This window comes from Oncorhynchus tshawytscha, linkage group LG02 (assembly GCF_018296145.1).
Source record: "Oncorhynchus tshawytscha isolate Ot180627B linkage group LG02, Otsh_v2.0, whole genome shotgun sequence".
Lineage (NCBI taxonomy): Eukaryota > Metazoa > Chordata > Actinopteri > Salmoniformes > Salmonidae > Oncorhynchus > Oncorhynchus tshawytscha.
The window spans coordinates 34,084,773-34,103,567 of NC_056430.1; the positions used below are offsets into that span (position 1 = coordinate 34,084,773).

Here is an 18,795-nt window from a genome sequence, read left to right on the forward strand (position 1 = left end):
TGTACACACCCCAGAAATCACTCCTTTCATCAATGGTACCCTACTCCTAAGCACAAAGCAAGAAACAGATATTGACGCAAGTTGAGTAACACGGAGCGCCCGCTCCCTCTGGTCCGAAGAAACACAAACAAATATCATAAATCCACTACAGGTTACCTTCAATGATTCAAGTGAACCCAACTCCTTTCCTACCCCTTGCCAAAAGGCAAGGATATACTTTCTCCAAAAATGTCACTCCTACTGGACCAGATTCGTCTATATCATGTCCATCGATGGCAGTCTCCGAACTTTACACCACACCTTCCACCTCACTTAACTTGCCCTCCTTCCCTTCCATTTCAACTCCAGAACTCTGGCGCAAGGCTCGCTCTGTTTGCACTTGACACCAATCTTCTTCGACACCCTGTCTCCATTTTTATCGTCATCTTCCTCAAATTCAAATCGAACCTCTGCTTTCCTCTTCAACCTCTTCTTCCTCTTTTTCCCCTCCATTCCTCCTCAGAAATCCACCTTTCTGTGTCCCTGTCCCAATATTCCTCTTCTCCCGACATTGCTTGCCACAGACTGCCTCATTCTGACAAATATGGCACTGGTCAATATTTGTGTTACACAAACTAGGAGGTTGACTCTGATGGGAACTCACTCAATAACCAGGAGTGATACATTATCTGGTCTTAAGAAACAGGAACAACGGCTTAAGAAACAGGAACAACGGCTTAAGAAACAGGAACAACGGCTTAAGAAACAGGAACAGCAGCAGCTGTCAGTAGTGACAGTTTAAACACACACTGACCATGACCGTGGAGATCCACACTGCAACTGCCAACAGGTGCTCTCAGGTCAGAGGTCAAAAGTAAGATGGTAAGGAGTAGGGTGTCCACACAGCAAATTGACCAGTGTTACCTAGAGTTGATTTTTTAATGTAACATGTCTAGTGTTAACTCTCTAGGAGTGAAATGAACACTCAGTGGTATGAAAGGGAAAGGGAGATACCTAGTCAGTTGTACAACTGAATACCTTCAACTGAAATGTGTCTTCCGCATTTAACCCAACCCCTCTGAATCAGGAACCCCAGTGTTGATGTTAACCAGTGTTGAGTGTCAGGTTGTGATGGTTAGATTTTTGGGGATTGTTTTTAATATCTGTGTTTTTGCATTTACATTTATTGATTAATATTATGCGACACAAAGATAAATCAGTTAGTTACAAATGGATATGTCGCTTGTAAACCAGGAGGTTGCTAACACCAATGTGTTAGGGTAAAACTTGGCCATGCAGTTGCCTAGAACCGCATGTACTGTACACATACTGAGAAGAATAGCAGAAGTCGGTTTGAAATTCGGAATGCAAAAGTCTGGACAAGGAAAAATAATGTGTGTTACGGGTTGAGGAAAGATGCCAACTTAATCATTTCACAACCGTGGCATTGGACAGGGGTGGAGACTGTTACATAATAAGACCCCAGTTATGAGAGGAGACAGATATGGAGTCAGGCTTTCCTTGGATTTTGACCAAGATTGGAATTTTACACATGAGCCAGTCAGGGTGATTTTAAAGTAGAGCAACCCACCAAACATCTCTTCACAGTCCACACTAACAGAACACACACACACACACCACATCATTTTCTAAGCCTACATCTAACCATTCCCACAAGGACATTCACAGACATAAAATGGATGGATAAACATATATTTATTACACACACGCATACACAGACAGTCATCATGTCTCGTGTCAATTCTAGGGTGCACTGGGGTATAGTCTCTTCCTGGAAAGGTATGTATTAATAAACTAAGGAGTGGCTCCCTAACACACACTAATAAAGAGACCAATAAGGAGAGAAACAAGCCAGGGAAAGAGAGACAGACAAAGGGAGGTAAAGAAAGAGAAAAGAGGTCTAAAAGGGGACAAGGGGTGTGGGATAAAGAACAGCATGTGAAATGTGAGGAGAGGAATAAATAGAGGGTCCCCAGGGACAGAGGTGAGGACATGGGAGAGTTCTGGATACGTTGGGTAGCTGCTGGAGGAGGTGGGGTGTAGTCTGGGGATCTATGGTATGGTTGGGGGATAGTAGAGACTATGGGGGAGTCTGCAGTTGCTGTTATGTAACAGTTTGGTCAGTGTGTTTGCACTGCCATGTGCGGACTCTATGACCCAAAGGGTAAACCTACATACAATTAGAGTGTATAGTCATACAGGCCACCACACATGAACCTACACAGGGTTTAAAAAGACACACACTACACCACAGTGAATTTCATTAACAACAAATAAATAGTTAAAACAGCACACAGGTTCATTCACTAGGGAAGTATTTTCCTGGAAGAGGAGCACAAGTAGATGACACACTGACATGCACAGACACAGCTATCTTTCTTTCTGTGTGTGTCTGATATATAGGGTTATATCCCTTTTTTCTCCCACCTCTGTCGGTATAGAGACATATAGAGATGTGGCTGACTGCTTTCAGGACTTTATGGTTTTAACACCTACATCTGTAGGGCAAAGGGGTCATGCAAATACACTTAAGATGTTGGAAATGACAGGCAAAGGTTGGGAGGACAAAAAGAAACTAAGCAAAGTTAAACAAATAATAGGCCCAAGGCACTTTGTGTTGTGTAGTGGTTTACTTATTCACAGAAAGACAGTTTGCAATCTCTGAGTGTGTGTGTGTGTGTGTGTGTGTGTGTGTGTGTGTGTGTGTGTGTGTGTGATTCAGCTAAATCTCACATTAAATCAGCCTGAGTGAATGCCAAAAACTAACACACTGATAGACACTAGCATATTAACCCTCTCTAACACAATGAGCAGGTTCAATGAGGGTACAATCAAACCATAAAAGCTCAAATAATTACTTACATATAAATGTGGCACAAGAGCTGGATGAAAAAAGAACAGCAAATAAGGTACACCACTCATAACGTTCTGCTCCCACAAATGATCTTGAATGAAGATGTTCAACCAACACTGTCTTCATTAAGTTAGGTACAATCATCAACCCACCCAGACTCAGAACAACATTCTCCCACAGTAGACTTGACAACAGACTACAGTATACTGCACAGAGAACAACAGAGGTGAAGGTCAAGAGAGACAAAGAGTTAAAAGAAAGGTATGTGGTGGGGGGGGTTGGTGGTGGTATGGAGAAGTGGAGGGGTTTAGGAGGGCTTGATTAAAGGATAAAAGAGTCAGTGAGATGATAGGAGCCAGATCTGGTACTCATAATGTTATGTAAGAGTGACTGGGTGTGTGTGCATGCGTGTGTCTGGGGTAGCCTCTGCATGCATTATGGGAAGTTATACAACGGTTGGGTCTATTTCTTAATGCTGATTGGTTAAAACCGCATTCCAGTCGAAGTCTATTCAACTTACCACTGGCTAAATCTATGATGTTAAAATGACTATTTAATTCACTATCCCATCAGCCCAGCCAAGCAATTTATAAACTTGATCTCCACTATAAAATGCATCTAGACATTATCTCACATTTCTTTTAGACTACCATTTAGTTTTCAACAGTGTAGATTTGTATATATCTTGATGTCTGTCTCTCTGACATTTGCAACATTGTTTCAATATTCAAATTCGATCTCCAGCTGTCCCAGAATAATGAACATGTCGGGACGAGACTTAAAGCAAGTGGAAATCGTGAATCAGCTGGTATCATTTTTATGGCTATATACAAAAATGTTAATTAAGAAAAGGTCAAACGAAACCAAGTGCAGTTTGAAGTTTTTCCAGCTTCAGTTTGAAGTGATTGTGTTAGTGGTGTTGTTGGCTACCTCTTTTGAACATCAGTGTCCTGATGAGTGAGCACATTTTCTATACCAGGTGAAATCGCACCTCAATAGCTCATTGTTATGGATGTACCCAAATAAATGTCACTAGAAAACAGCTTAAACAAATGCAAATGCGACTTTGCTGTTATTCTGGCTGCACTTTTTGACGTGAAGGTAAGTTAGCCGTAGTTGGCTAGCTAGCAAGTAAGGGATAAGAAGTTTGGCAATTGAACGTTTACAAGGAACGACTGGGTCGCATCCATACATTGCATTCGGAAAGTATTCAGACCCCTTCCCTTTTTCCACATTTTGTTATGTTACAGCCTTATTCTAAAATGGATTAAAGTACATGTTTTCCACCTTAATCTACACACAATAGCCCATAATGACAAAGCGAAAACGTTTTTTTAAATACATTTTTTTGCAAATGTATTAATATTCAAAAACAGATAACTTATTTACATAAGTATTCAGAACCTTTGCTTTGAGTCTCGAAATTGAGCTCAGGGGCATCCTTTTTCCATTGATCATCCTTGAGACATTTCTACAACTTGATTGGACGTGATTTGGAAAGGCACATACACCTGTCTACAGTATATAAGGTCCCACAGCTGACAGTTCATGTCAGAGCAAAAACCAAGTCGTGAGGTGGAAGGAATTGTCCGTAGAGCTCCGAGACAGGATTTTGTCGAGGCAGATCTGGGGAAGGGTATCAAAACATTTATGCAGCATTGAAGGTCCCCAAGAACACAGTGGTCTCAATCATTCTTAAATTGAAAAAGTTTAGAACCACCAAGACTCTTCCTAGAGCTGGCCGTCCAGCCAAACTGAACAATCGGTGGAGAAGGGCCTTGGTCAGGGAGGTGACCAAGAACCCAATGGTCACTCTGACAGAGCTCCAGAGTTCCTCTGTGGAGATGGGAGAACCTTCCAGAAGGACAACCATCTCTGCAGCACTCTACCAATCAGGCCTTTATGGTAGAGTGGCCAGATGGAAGCCTCTCCTCAGTAAAAGGCACAAGACAGCCTGCTTGGAGTTTGCCAAAAGGCACCTAAAGGACTCTCAGACCTTGAGAAACAAGATTCTCTGGTCTGATGAAACCAAGATTGAACTCTTTAGCCTGAATGCCAAGCTTCACGTCTGGCGGAAACCGTGGCACAATCCCTATGGTGAAGCATGGTGGTGGCAGCATCATGCTGTGGTGATTTTTTTCAGTGGCAGAGACTGGGAGACTAGTCAGGATTGAGGCAAAGATGAACGGAGCAAAGTACAGAGAGAGATCCTTGATGAAAACCTACTCCAGAGTGCTCAGGACATCACACTGGGGTGAAGGTTCAACCTTCCAACAGGACAACAACCCTAAGCACACAGCCAAGACAAAGCAGGAGGGGCTTCAGATCAGGTCTCTGAAGTGGCCCAGCCAGAGGCCCGGACTTGAACCCGATCGAAAATCAGCTAACCATATCAGGTTAAGGGTAAGCCCACTCAAAACACAACCCTTTTTTAAAAGTGTTTCTAACATCCCCTTTGGGATTTGTTGTTGTTGTTGTTGTAAGGGTAGAAGAATGATAGGAACCATTTCCCCGTTTGACCACTAGGTTTTATGGGTATTATGACTCATACTGTGGTACTCTATGGCCATATAAATAAAACCTTTATTCAAACTGTCAACAACTGGGTTGAGCTAGAAGGACCAGGCCTGGATTTTTGTGATTTTAGGGGCAATGGAATTTGGCTATTGTGTTCTTGTGGACCTTCAATGCTGCAGACATTTTTTTGATACCCTTCACCAGATCTGTGCCTCTACAACAGCCTGTCTTGGAGCTCTGCGTTCAATTCCTTCAACGGCATGGCTTGGTTTTTGCTCTAACATGCACTGTCAACTGTGGGACCTAATATATAGAAAGGTGTGTCCCTTTTCAAATAATTTCCAATCAATTGAATTTACCACAGGTAGACTCTAATCAACTTATAGAAACAACTCAAGGATGACCAATGGAAACATGATGCCCCTGAGCTCAATACGAGTCTCATAGCAAATGTACTTATGTAAATAAGGTTTTTCTGTTTTTATTTTTAATACAACTGCTAAATCCTAAAAAGCCGTTTTTACTTTTTCATTTTGGGATATTGTGTGTAGATTGATGAGGATTATAATTTATTTAATCCATTTTACAAAAATGTTACAAAATGTGTAAAAAGTCAAGGGGTCTGAATACTTTCGGAAGGCACTGTAAATATAATGTGCAACAATAAATGAATATGTCAACCCTGGTGAAATTGTGTAACATCATATTTTGAGGGTGCTTTATTGACTACAGAATTTACAAGGGAATTACTACTTGATTAATTACATGTAATTTAATAGGATTATTTAAAATTCCTAGCAACATTTGCACCATTAGCTGATAATAGGCTAGATTCTTGAAGTAGGTCTAAATGAAAAACCTGTGCTCAAAAACATATGACCTACTGGGGTTATTACTGAAGTACACCCGAGGTTTCAGAGAAACAGCGTGGAAAATGGTTAACACCGTTCTGCTGCCGAAACCCGGGATCGAACCAGGGACCTTTAGATCTTCAGTCTAACGCTCTCCCAACTGAGCTATTTCGGCACTCTAATAGATAAAGCATCAGTAAGTATATTAACTGGTCAAATATACAATATCGGGAGTGGCCACATGGTGCTGCTCAAACTCCAACAATAACTTGGTCGTCAACTTCAGGGCAAGGAAGGACACTTCGTAATATACACTAAACAAAAATAAACCGCAACATGTAAAGTGTTGGGCTCATGTTTCACGAGCTGAAATAAATAAATAAATACAACATTTCCATACGCACAAAAAGCTTATTTCTCTCGAATTTTGTGCACAAATTTGTTTACATCCCTGTTAGTGAGCATTTCTCCTTTGCCAAGATAATCCATCCAGTTGACAGGTGTGGCATACTCCAGAAACGGATTAAAAAGGATGATAGTTACATAGGTGCACCTTGTGCTGGGGGTCAATAAAAGGCCACTTTAAAATGTGCCGTTTTGTCACACAACAAAATGCCACAGATGTCTAAAGTTTTGAGGGAGTGTGCAATTGGCATGCTGACTGCAGGAATGTCCACCAGAGCTGTTGCCAGAGATAATGTTAATTTCTTTATCATAAACTGCCTCCAACATAATTTTAGAGAATTTGGCAGTACTTCCAACCCGGCCTCACAACCTCAGACCACATGTAACCATGCCAGCCCAGCGCCTCCACATCCAGCTTCGTCACCTGCAGGATCGTCTGGGGGGGAGTTGAGGAGTATTTATGTCTGTAATAAATCCCTTTTTGTGTGGAATAACTAATTGCTATTGGCTGAGCCTATTTCCCCACTGGTTGCCCTCCAAGGTCCACCCATGGCTGCACCCCCTGCCAAGTCATGTGTAATCCATAGATTAGGGTCTAATGAATGTATTTATTTGACTGATTTCCTTATAGGAACTGTAACTCAGAATGCAATTTAGTTAATCAACTGTTTGCTAGGGGTGAAGAAAAAGTTTGATACCAATCAGGCCCTAGAGAACTGATTGCCCACTCCTGTGCTAAAGGCTTGAGCAGAGACCCCTTTCTGTGTTTGCAAACATTGCCGCAGGAGAGCGATGCGCGCAAGTTGGTGGCAGAATACGAAGAAGCTCTAATATAACGCCAGCCAGCCAGCCCCCCCCCCCAAAAAAACTCTATTTACATGTCGCTTATGAGTGCATTTCACACTACTTTTGGATTATAGTTGGATTTTAATCATCGCAAATCAACTGCATTGTACTTAAAAAGCACTTCCAACCAGTAAAATGTATCTTTGTCTAGCTTTTGCACAGCCTATGTCAATGAGCGTTAACATTCTAGCTAACAACTGATGCATCCAAAATAGTTATTTTGCAAAGATCACAACCAAATATAATATTAGCGACTGTTCAAGCAATATTAAAAACATCATTGTAAGGATATGAGAACCACAAAAATGTACTTTGCTTAGAAGTAATAAAAACGAAAATATAGGCCATGTTGAATGGGTACACATGGCGATGGTTTTCTTAATGTAGCCAAGAGTCGCGCGCATCTGTCTGGTAGCGACAATCAATGTCTTTCGCTTCCAAGAATTGCACTCGCCAACCAATCAAGAAGCTACCAACAATTGGCCAATCAGACCAGAGCTGTGGAATTGGCCAATTGAGTTAGAGCTAGGGCGGGACCCAGAAGGGGCGCGCAATACATGCTGACCAGACCGGACACGTCGCGTGCACGAGCGTTGCAAAATACATTTAGAAATCCATGTTATTCAATTATTGCACCCACACTGCTCTCGCACGCCAACGAGTGTCTGCTATTGAGCTGAAAGTTGAAGGTTGAACAAGCTAGTAATAGGGGTTGCAACAATTTCGGGTGATAATTTTAGGAAGAGAGGGTCCAGATTGTCTAGCTCTACTGATTTGTAGGGGTCCAGATTTTTCAGCTCTTTCAGAACATCAGCTATCTGGATTTTGGTGAAGGAGAAATGGGAGAGGCTTGGGAAAGTTGCAGCGAGGGGTGCAGGGCTGTTGACCAGGGTAGGGGTAGCCAGGTGGAAAGCATGGCCAGTCGTAGAAAAATGCTTTTTGAAATTCTCAGTTATTGTGGATTTATCGGTGATGACAGTGTTTCCTAGCCTCAGTGCAGTGGGCAGCTGGGAGGAGGTGCTTTTATTCTCCATGGACTTTACAGTGTCCCAGAACTTTTTGGAGTTAGTGGAGAAACTTCAGCACTGTTGCTACTCTCCCTAGCAGGGGCTGTCCTACAAAGATGACTGCAAGATGACAGTGCAAAATGCTCAATGAGGTTAAGAAGAATCCGAGAGTGTCAACTAAAGACTTACAGAAATCTCTGGAACATGCTAACATCTCCGTTGACGAGTCTACGATACGTAAAACACTAAACAAGAATGATGTTCATGGGAGGACACCACAGAAGAAGCCACTGCTGTCCAAAAAAACCCATTGCTGCACACCTGAGGTTTGCAAATGTGCACCTGGATGTTCCACAGCGCTACTGGCAAAATATTCTGTGGACCGATGAAACTACAGTTGAGTTGTTTGGAAGAAATGAAGGCAGAGGATATAACTCTTAAAAAGGCACAGCACACCAACATCAAAACCTCATCCCAACTGTAAAGTATGGTGGAAGGAGCGTCATGGTTTGGGGCTGCTTTGCTGCCTCAGGGCCTAGACAGCTTTCTGTCATCAAAAATGAATTCCCAAGTTTATCAAGACATTTTGCAGGAGAATGTTAGACTATCTGTCCGCCAATTAAAGCTCAACCGAAGTTGGGTGATGCAACAGGACAACGACCCAAAACACAGACTCAAATCTGAACAAGGCAGGTAACCCACTGTTCCTAGGCCATCATTGAAAATAATATTTTTTTCTTATTAACTGACTTGCCTAGTTAAATAAAGGTAAAATAAAATAAAATAAAAAAGAAGTGACCTCAACCTGATTGAGATGCTGTGGCATGATCTCAAGAGAGCAGTTCACACCAGACATCCCAAAAATATTGCTGAACTGAAACAGTTTTTGTAAAGAGGAATGGTCCAAAATTCCTCCTGACCATTGTGCAGGTCTGATCAGCAACTACAGAAAACATTTGGTTGAGGTTATTGCTACCTAAAAAGAGTCAACCAGTTATTAAGTCCAAGGGTTTACATACTTTCCCCACCCTGCACTGTGAATGTTTACATGGCGTGTTCAATGAAGACATGAAAACGTATAATTGTTTGTGTGTTATTAGTTTAAGCAGACTGTTTGTCAGACTGTGTTTGTTGTTGTAACCTGTTGTAATCTGAAAATGTATGCAAATAAGGTATTTCTGTTTTTATTTTTTATATATTTGCAAAAATTCTAAAAATGTGTTTCTCTTTGTCCTTATGGGGTATTGACGAGAGTAAAGCAGGGAACTTTTAAGTTCAGATGCTGTTCTGCTGAGGTGTGCTGCATGGTGCGACAGTATGGCGGTCGTGTGACTCAGCTAGGTACATGTCAGATAAGCGTTTGTCTTTGACCCCAGGAGGTTGTCAGAGGATGACGCTGAATTATTCGTTAGGCTCCTCGTAGATCTGATTAAGTGCTGAATTAAATTGATTACAAAAAGTTATTAGCTGCTGTTATTAGCAGTTATAGGATTAGCCTTGGCCTAGATTCGTTACTTTAGATTTTCCCAGTTTAACGAGACAAAGAAATGTTTTATTATATATGATTTCTGTTTAAAAATGTGTTTAAAATAAATAAATGATATTTATAATATTTCAAACATTTATCAAATAAATGTGTTGGATGAAACAAGCTTATCTTCTCAGCCATATATATCAAGATGTATTTATATCTTATACTCTCTTAAAAATAAAGGTGCACGTTTGAACCAAATAAGGATCTTAAGAGAAATGCCATACGGCAGGGATGTCAAACTCATTCCCTGGAGGGCTTAGTGTCTGCTGGTTTTTGTTTTTTCGTTTCAATTAAGTCTTAGACAACCAGGTGAGGGGAGCTCCTTACTAATTAGTGACCTTAATTTATCAATCAAGTACAAGAGAGGAACGAAAAGCCGCAGCCACTCGTCCCTCCGTGGCATGAGTTTGACAACCTGTGCTGTAGGGGAACAATTTTTCAGGGTCTCTGAAGAACCATACAAAATTCCAAAATCAGAAATGTTTCGGCCCTCCAGGACCGGAATTGAATAGCCCTGCTGTAAGTTTACTTTGCAAGTGACCTTTTGAGTTACCAGTGTCACCCATGACTGTGCTGGCCAGTGACAGAGACACAGCTGTTGCATTTATTGATTTTCAGGCCTGTAGCCTTCAACGTAAGATTCTAAGTGAACATGTTGTCGTGTAGCTGACGCTGACACGGAGGCAGACAGGATGTGAGGCAGACAGGATGTGAGGCAGACAGGATGTTCTGGTGCTCACCTCTCTTAGAGGGTTTTATTTACAATATTAACAGATGCAGGATGAATTGGCCAATAAACTTTGTACAGAAAATAACACATAGGGTGTTGACAAGATTTGAATAAATCAAAGACATTCTCAGCATAAACTATTCCTGCAACAACTCCTTGCCTATAACAAAACTCAGGTATGGCTCTACTCTAACCAACCTGTTACCTGCCTAGCCTGCTCTCCTACCAGCCAAAGGCCAACTGAGCACATAAGTACTCTTTCCATGAATTCACTTCCGCTAGGAATGTTCCATCATGATAGCCCCAAAACACATTTATACCAGAAATGCATAAGTTCTCATGGACAGATTACATTCTAACAGTTTTACATAAACCCACACTTCGATAACTTGTGCCATGTCTTCTTCTTTGAGTCACACAATACACATTCATGAAGTAATTCACCCCCGGGATAATTGATCACTTTGGTTAATCCCATCAACCAATAAATGTTCCTCTGATTCGCAGACTAATGTGGAGAGGTAACGGATGTTGGGGACGGAGATGGCGGAAACTGAAGTTTTGTTTGAAACCGCTAGTGAGTCGAGTGAAGCTAATAGTGCAGAAAGTGAAAATGAGTGGGTTACAGTGGCAAAGACAAAGGGAAATGAGTGGGTTACAGTGGCAAAGACTAAGGGAAATGAGTGGGTTACAGTGGCAAAGACAAAGGGAAATGAGTGGGTTACAGTGGCAAAGACAAAGGGAAATGAGTGGGTTACAGTGGCAAAGACAAAGGGAAATGAGTGGGTTACAGTGGCAAAGACAAAGGGAAATGAGTGGGTTACAGTGGCAAAGACAAAGGGAAATGAGTGGGTTACAGTGGCAAAGACAAAGGGAAATGAGTGGGTTACAGTGGCAAAGACAAAGGGAAATGAGTGGGTTACAGTGGCAAAGACAAAGGGAAATGAGTGGGTTACAGTGGCAAAGACAAAGGGAAATGAGTGGGTTACAGTGGCAAAGACAAAGGGAAATGAGTGGGTTACAGTGGCAAAGACAAAGGGAAATGAGTGGGTTACAGTGGCAAAGACAAAGGGAAATGAGAAATACAGCTATGGTGGAAAATAGGAAACCACTAGACTCATTTTTGGTCAGGGTTTTGGATCAATGCTACTTGGGAAATCCATTTGACGTCTCCAGGAAACTCTGGAATGTGTTGGAAGGAAGTGTGGAGTCGGTGATAATTACAATTAGTGGTCTTATTTTGATTTTTTTTGTGTGTCTGCGGAGCAGAAGAAGCGCGTGCTTAGACTCAAATATACCGCACTGGAATGTTTCCTGCATGGATTCTCGTAGCAGGACGCCTATCAAGGTTATTTCTGGGGTGGCGCTAGAAATAAAGGCAGAGGATATAACTCTTACCCTGTAAGAGCTTTTGTGCACAAGCCCCATAAATGTAAAAGATGTGGTAATGTGTCAAGTGTGTGCAGAAGGGAAGAATATAGTTTTCCAGATGAAGGGAAATGCTGAAACTGTCCACGTGAACATGAGCCTGAATTCTTGGAGTGCCCTGTTAGGGTGAAGGAGAATGAGGTGGCAAGGGTAAGGAATGTCCAGCGTGTCTCCTACCTGGAGGCGGTGAGAAAATTTGAAGGAACGAGTGTCAGGGAAGAAGCAACGGTAGTAGAACCACCACAACGAGCGCAGGTTTCTCATCAACCGAGGGATCGTTAAATGCTGCATGTTAAGAATATGGACTTTGTATAATTCATTGCAATGGTCATCAACTGTTGGAATCATTGTGAATGCCACTGAACATTTTTTGGATGTTGGTGATTTCACAGCCGAGGCAGTGCAAGAAATCCTGTTGGAGGAATGTATCCCCGTCACAGGCCCCTGAGCCTGTATAGGGATGTATTTTGGAGTGGACTGTGCTATTGAAGAAGTATATATATTTTTTTACATGTTCTATTTTGTATAAAGTCGATTTCCCCCTTTCCATGTTTTTTTGTTGTTGTTTCTTATTCAAAACCCGTCCAGCTGTTGGCGGTAATGCAGTATTAACATTGGATGCCAACCGCATTCAAACACCATTGAAGAAGCAGAATAATGTCCATCTTGCATAATGTACATGTGCACTTTAAACAAACACATCAGGTAGGTTAAAGTATATGATTATTCTCTACCAACTCTTCAATCGTTATTCAAATAATATATTTCTCATTGCTAGAGCATGATGGGCAGCTTTATACACGGTAGAAACATGGTTAACAAGTTACATTGTTTTAGTTACTAGAGTCCACAACAAACACTTGACTTTGGCGCCTTGTGTCAAAGTATTGTTGGCAAACGGAAACTCTAACCAACATATTATTTTTTATTTCTGGATTCTTGGCTATAAGTTGACGAGATACAATAGAGTATTTCTCAAAGCTATGCGCTTCATGACAGTTGTCATTAAAGGTATTTGTTTCAGTACATATTTCATAAGGCTGTCTTTTGAGGCCCTAGTTATACCCTAATACAGTGGCCTCGTAGTTTACAGGCCACATCAGGCCTGCTGCAAGTGATATTATGCTGGCTTGCAAAGTGACGTGTTATTCCTATCGGAATCCAACAAATAAACATTTGTCATTTTATTCACCAGCAACCTGCATTCAGAATGACTGGCAGGGATGGGAAGACTAATATATGACACTACCTTAAATCTCTAAACTGAAACAACCATTTCAGTAATGGGTACGATAGTTCAAGTAACAGACTGGAATAGTTTACAAAATTGTATGCTATTTATATTTTCTTATAATTGTATTTTTTTTACCCCTTTTCCATGGTATCCAATTGATAGTCGCTGCAACTCCGTACGGACTCGGGAGAGGCAAAGGGCGAGAGCCGTGCATCCTCCGAAACACAATCCAGCCAAGCCGCACTGCTTCTTGACACAACGCCCGCTTAACACGGAAGCCAGCCGCACCAATGTGTTGGAGGAAACACAGTACACCTGGCACCATCTCAGAATGCATTGTGCCTAGCCCGCCACAGGAGTCGCTAGAGCACAATGGGACAAGATCATTCCTGCTGGCCAAACCCGGGCCAATTGTGCACCGCCCCATGGGTCTCCCAGTCGCAGCCAACTGCAACAGAGCCTGGACCAGAGCCTCAAACCAGTCTCTTTAGCGGCACAGCTAGCACTGCAATGCAGTGCCTTAGACCACTGCACCACTTGGGAGGCAACAATGCTATTTATATTTGAGTAGTGTAAGATTAATTAATCAAAGTACATGGAAAAACATAGATTTTAACAAACAATTTCAAAAAATCAACCTGCAATATAGTATGCTGGGGTGTGGTTTATGTTCAACTCTGGTTATTAACACTAACACTGGGTTTATTTTACACCACTTAGTGTTAATTTAACTATTTACCGTGTTAACGAAACTCTTGAATCGACACTAGAAATGTTACACTGAAAAACTCTAGCCAATTTGCTGTGTGCTATGAAAGGGACACATCTGCAGGCTCTCACACATTTCAAGAACCTTTTAGAATTCTGAAGAACTGTAGATGCCACGTCAAGAACCTTACACTTAACTCCAAGTTTATTTATTGGGCAAGAGTTCTCCAAGGAACCTTCATTTTTTTTCCAGTGTAGGTGATAGGTCAAGTCAAAACAATGTGTGTGGGTGATGGCCTATGGAGGGGTCAGCCTGGCAGTAGCCAAAGCTCCCAGAAGTCCCAGTACTTCCAGAGGATAAACAGAAAAAGGGCCAGCAAGACAGTGGCAGCCACACGTGCTCTGGTCTTTATGAGTGGGGTGATAAAGTTAGCAGGGGTGGAGACGAACACTAGCACTACAGCCATGACAGCAAGGATGATGTTGATGAGTTTTCCCAGCAGGGCGTGGGCATTGGCGTTCTCCACACCCTCCCATTGCAGCATCTGCTGCTGCTGCTGTTGCAGCTCTAACCTTGTGATGCGGTTCATGCATGACTCCACCGCCTCCTGTACAGACACACACATAAAATAATATGTATATACAAATACAAACACAGGTAAACATAAAGTTACAACTGCTTTACGGGTACCATAGGCTCCTTTCTGCACTCATACTTCAGTACAGTGTTTCAGTACATCTTATACATCCAGGTTTTTGCCTCTTTACCTGAGAGTCTCTGGTTCTCTCATAGGACTGGTAGGTTACTTTCTCTTCCATGCTGACCAGCTCCTGTATCAGGTTGGACATCTGGTTCTGGTGCAGCTCTGTCAGGTCATTCAGCTGCTCCTCCAGTAGATCATACCTGTATTTCTCTTCCTGTAGGCACTGGGTCATGTAGGCGTAGTCGCTCTGCAGCTGACTCTTCATGTCCTCGATGGCGTCCTCCATGTGGGCCTGGCTGGCTTTGATCTCCTGCAGGCCTTCCAGCCAAGTGTCCCAGGACCTGTGGTGGTCGTTCCCATCCAGCCTGGCCAGCCCCAACCCCAACATCCCCCCTCCTCCCCCAGCCCCAAAATAATTACTATCTGTCACAGAGTCACTGGAGCACTCGTCGTCACTACTGTACTTTGAGCTGGAGGCCAAGGTGACGCTGCTACTCAGGGGTACATCATCTGAATGCTCCTCCACGCCATCCTCCAGCGAGTGTGTGCTGCCTAATTTGTTGCGGATCAAGCTGACAAACTCCAGGGGCTTAGACACCACAGCTGTATGGGTGAGTTCTGACACGCCCCCTTTGACACCCTCCACCACACCTCCACCAAAGCTACTGATCCCTGCCCGTACGTTAGCCCCTACATCCTTCAGCCCCTGCTGCATATCCCCCAGCACATCCTTAGGCTGCCGGCCCAGGCCTTGCTATAAAGAGAGGGAGGTTAGGTGGATGGGGAAAAGGTGTCAATGCAAAAGTAGACCAATTAGACATGGAGGACTCATTTAATTTTCTTTCTCTGTCTCTTTACTCATATATATATACACACACACACACACACACACACACACACACACACACACACACACACACACACACACACACACACACACACACACACACACACACACACACACACACACACACACACACACACACACCTGCTGTATCTCCTTAAACTTCTTGTGGTAGTGATCTAGCTTCTTGTGCAGGTGGGCGATGGTCTGTGCAGACTTCTGGTTCTTCTTCTCAAACACCTGTTTGATACGAAAAGCCTGATGGCTGTTGGCATTGTGGGCCAGCTTCAAGTACTCTGCCACATTGTCGTTTCGTGCCTCCTGTTCTATCCGAATCTGCTCAATGCTCTTCAGGATCTTCTGCTGTAGCTGCTCCAGAGCAGCCCGTGTCCGCTGAGCCTCGGCGCCCACTGACACTTCAGCCCCCCCAGCCAGAGATTCCACCCCGGCCACAGCCCCTGCTCCATCCACGCTGATGTTAGAGGCAGAAGCGTCAGTGGCTCCATGGGTGGCTGAGAGGGGCAGGTCAAACGTTGTCACCTCACTCTTATCCAGCTAAGGGGGTTGGAGGTGACAAAGTACAGGCAAGGAGACAGAGTGGAGTGAGCATGATTGGTTACATTGCAGAATTGTATGGTAAAATGTCCCTTTTAAAGCAGAAAACACATCACAATGACATATCTGGTGATTTTTAAAAATAAATAAAAATTCCAACCCCAGCCTCATATGCAGTAATTTCCTGACAGAGCTGCCTTCAAACAGGACTAAGTGCTCAATACATAAAATGTTCCCATAAATACAATTTTCACATAGGCTGCTAAACTAGTCATAATTCTAATCAGAAATATGTTTTTCATTGTGAAGAAACAACAGTTACATGATATGGACAAACATCTGTATTATCAATTGATAATTATATATTCTTTGAACCACAATCTAAGATTTCCAACCGTTCATTGGTCATTTCAATTAATGTAGCATCCCGTTGATTTTGGGAGAATATGAGCACAGCTGTCATACCTTTTAAACAAAAAAAATGAAGGACCAATAACTGCATAGCTGAAATAATTTTGTAGACCACTTATGACATCACCAGGTTACAGGCTGTTCCTTTAATGGAAAAGGAATGCAATAGAATGTATCTTTATGGTAATTACATTGATTATGACACAGGAAGCAGGAAGATGAGATGGGCCTGCTCTTCATCTTGACTGTTGTCACACTCAAACATGGATGTGCTGAGCATCTGCAGATAATTTATTCCATTTAACTATAGAAGAGGTACCACCATGTTGGCATAGCCGCAGGAAGTAGGGGTGCTGAGGTGCTGCAGCACCCTCTGGTAAATTGAAATAATTTTGCCAAAATGATATACAGTGCATTCGGAATGTATTCAGACCCCTTAACTATTTCCACAATTTGTTACGTTTACAGCCTTATTCTAAAATGTAGAATATATATTTTTTCTCATCAATCTACCTACACACAATACCCCATAATGACAAAGCGAAAACAGGTTTTTAAAAATACCTTATTTACTTACATATTCAGATCATTTGCTATGAGACTCGAAATTGAGCTCAGGTGCATCCTGTATCCATTGATCATCCTTGAGATGTTTCTACAACTTGATTGGAGTCCACCTGTTACATATATATAGACAGGTGTGTGCCTAAGGTCCTACAGTTGATAATGCATGTCAGAGCAAAAACCAAGCCATGAGGTTGAAGGAATTGTCCGTAGAGTTCCGAAACTGGATTTTGTCGAGGCACAGATCTGGGGAAGGGTAACAAAACATTTCTGCAGCATTGACGGTCACCAACAACACAGTGGCCTCCATCATTCTTAACCTGTTGAGTGTAGGGGACAGTATTTTGATGTTTGGATGAAAAACGTATGCAAATGAAACTGCCTATTTCTTAGGCCCAGAATCTAGAATATGCATATAATTGTCAGATTAGAATAGAAAACACTCTAAAGTTTCCAATACTGTCAAAATATTGTCTGTGAGTATAACAGAACTGATATTGCAGGCAAAAACCTGAGGAAAATCCAACCCGGAAGTGCTGTTTTTCCTGAAAGCTCTCTGTTCCATTGCCTGCCTTCACTCCATTTAAAGGGATATCAACCAGATTCTTTTGCCTATGGCTTTCCCATGGTGTGACCAGTCTTTAGACATAGTTTCAGGCTTTTATTTTGAAAAATGAGCGAGAAAGATCACATTGTGTCATTGTATGGCTGGGTGCCAGCAGCGTTTTGCATGCGCAACAGCTTGGAGCAGACATTTTGCATATTATTATTAGTATTGGATAGTGTATTGGATAGTGTTGGATAGAAAACACTTGTTTCTAAAACTGTTTGAATGATGTCTGTGAGTATAACAGAACGGCAGGCAAAAACCTGAGAAGAATTCCAAACAGGAAGTGGGAAATCTGAGGTTGGTCGATTTTCACACCAGCCACCATTGACTACACAGTGGGATATGGATAAAGTTGCACTTCCTAGGGCTTCCACTAGATGTCAACCACCTTTAGAAACTTGAATGAGGCTTCTACTGTGTTGTGGAGCCGGATGGGAGCTCTTTGAGTCAGTGGTCTGGCAGAGAGCCAGGTCCTGGTCATGTGCATTTCACATGATAGCGACCTGCGTTCCATGGCTTTCCTAAAGACAATGGAATTCTCCGGTTGGAACGTATTTGAAGATTTATGATAACAACATCCTAAAGATTGATTCTATACTTAGTTTGACAAGTTTCTTCGACCTGTAATATAATTTTTTGAAGTTTTTGTCTGACGTTCGGATGGACCTGCACGAGCGTTTGGATTTGTGTACTAAACGCGCTAACAAAAGTAGCAACTTGGACATAAATACTGGACATTATCGAACAAATCAAGCATTTATTGTGGAACTAGGATTCCTGGGTGTGCATTCTGATGAAGATCGTCAAAGGTAAGGGAATATTTATCGTGTGATTTCTGATTTCTGTTGACTCCAACATGGCGGAAAATTGTATTTATTTTCTGAGCGCCGTCTCAGATTATTGCATGGTTTGCTTTTTTGTAAAGTTTTTAAAAAATCTGACACAGCGGTTGCATTAAGGAGAGGTATATCTATATTTCCATGTCTAACAATT

At 42.2% G+C, this 18,795-nt stretch overlaps 1 protein-coding gene and 1 non-coding gene across 2 annotated transcripts; both read right to left on the reverse strand.

Annotated features, from left to right (window-relative positions):
- Positions 1 to 6,324: 6,324 nt before the first annotated feature.
- trnaf-gaa lies at positions 6,325 to 6,397 on the reverse strand. The gene has a single exon. It is a non-coding gene; the product is annotated as a tRNA-Phe (tRNA).
- A 7,900-nt stretch (positions 6,398 to 14,297) lies between these two features.
- LOC112262852 (transmembrane and coiled-coil domains protein 2-like) lies at positions 14,298 to 16,953 on the reverse strand. Its single transcript, XM_024438652.2, has 4 exons — positions 16,948 to 16,953; positions 15,807 to 16,217; positions 14,883 to 15,572; positions 14,298 to 14,722 (listed from the first exon to the last, which is right to left on the reverse strand). The coding sequence occupies exons 1-4, from the start codon at positions 16,951 to 16,953 to the stop codon at positions 14,423 to 14,425; spliced, it is 1,407 nt and encodes a 468-aa protein (XP_024294420.2). The 3' UTR covers positions 14,298 to 14,422.
- Between the last annotated feature and the right edge of the window lie 1,842 nt (positions 16,954 to 18,795).

Coding starts and splice junctions, on each gene's coding strand:
- LOC112262852 (XM_024438652.2), bottom strand. Junction 15,573..15,806: donor AGTTTAAGGAGATACAGCAG/GTGTGTGTGTGT, acceptor CTCTCTTTATAG/CAAGGCCTGGGCCGGCAGCC. Junction 14,723..14,882: donor AGAGAACCAGAGACTCTCAG/GTAAAGAGGCAA, acceptor GTGTCTGTACAG/GAGGCGGTGGAGTCATGCAT.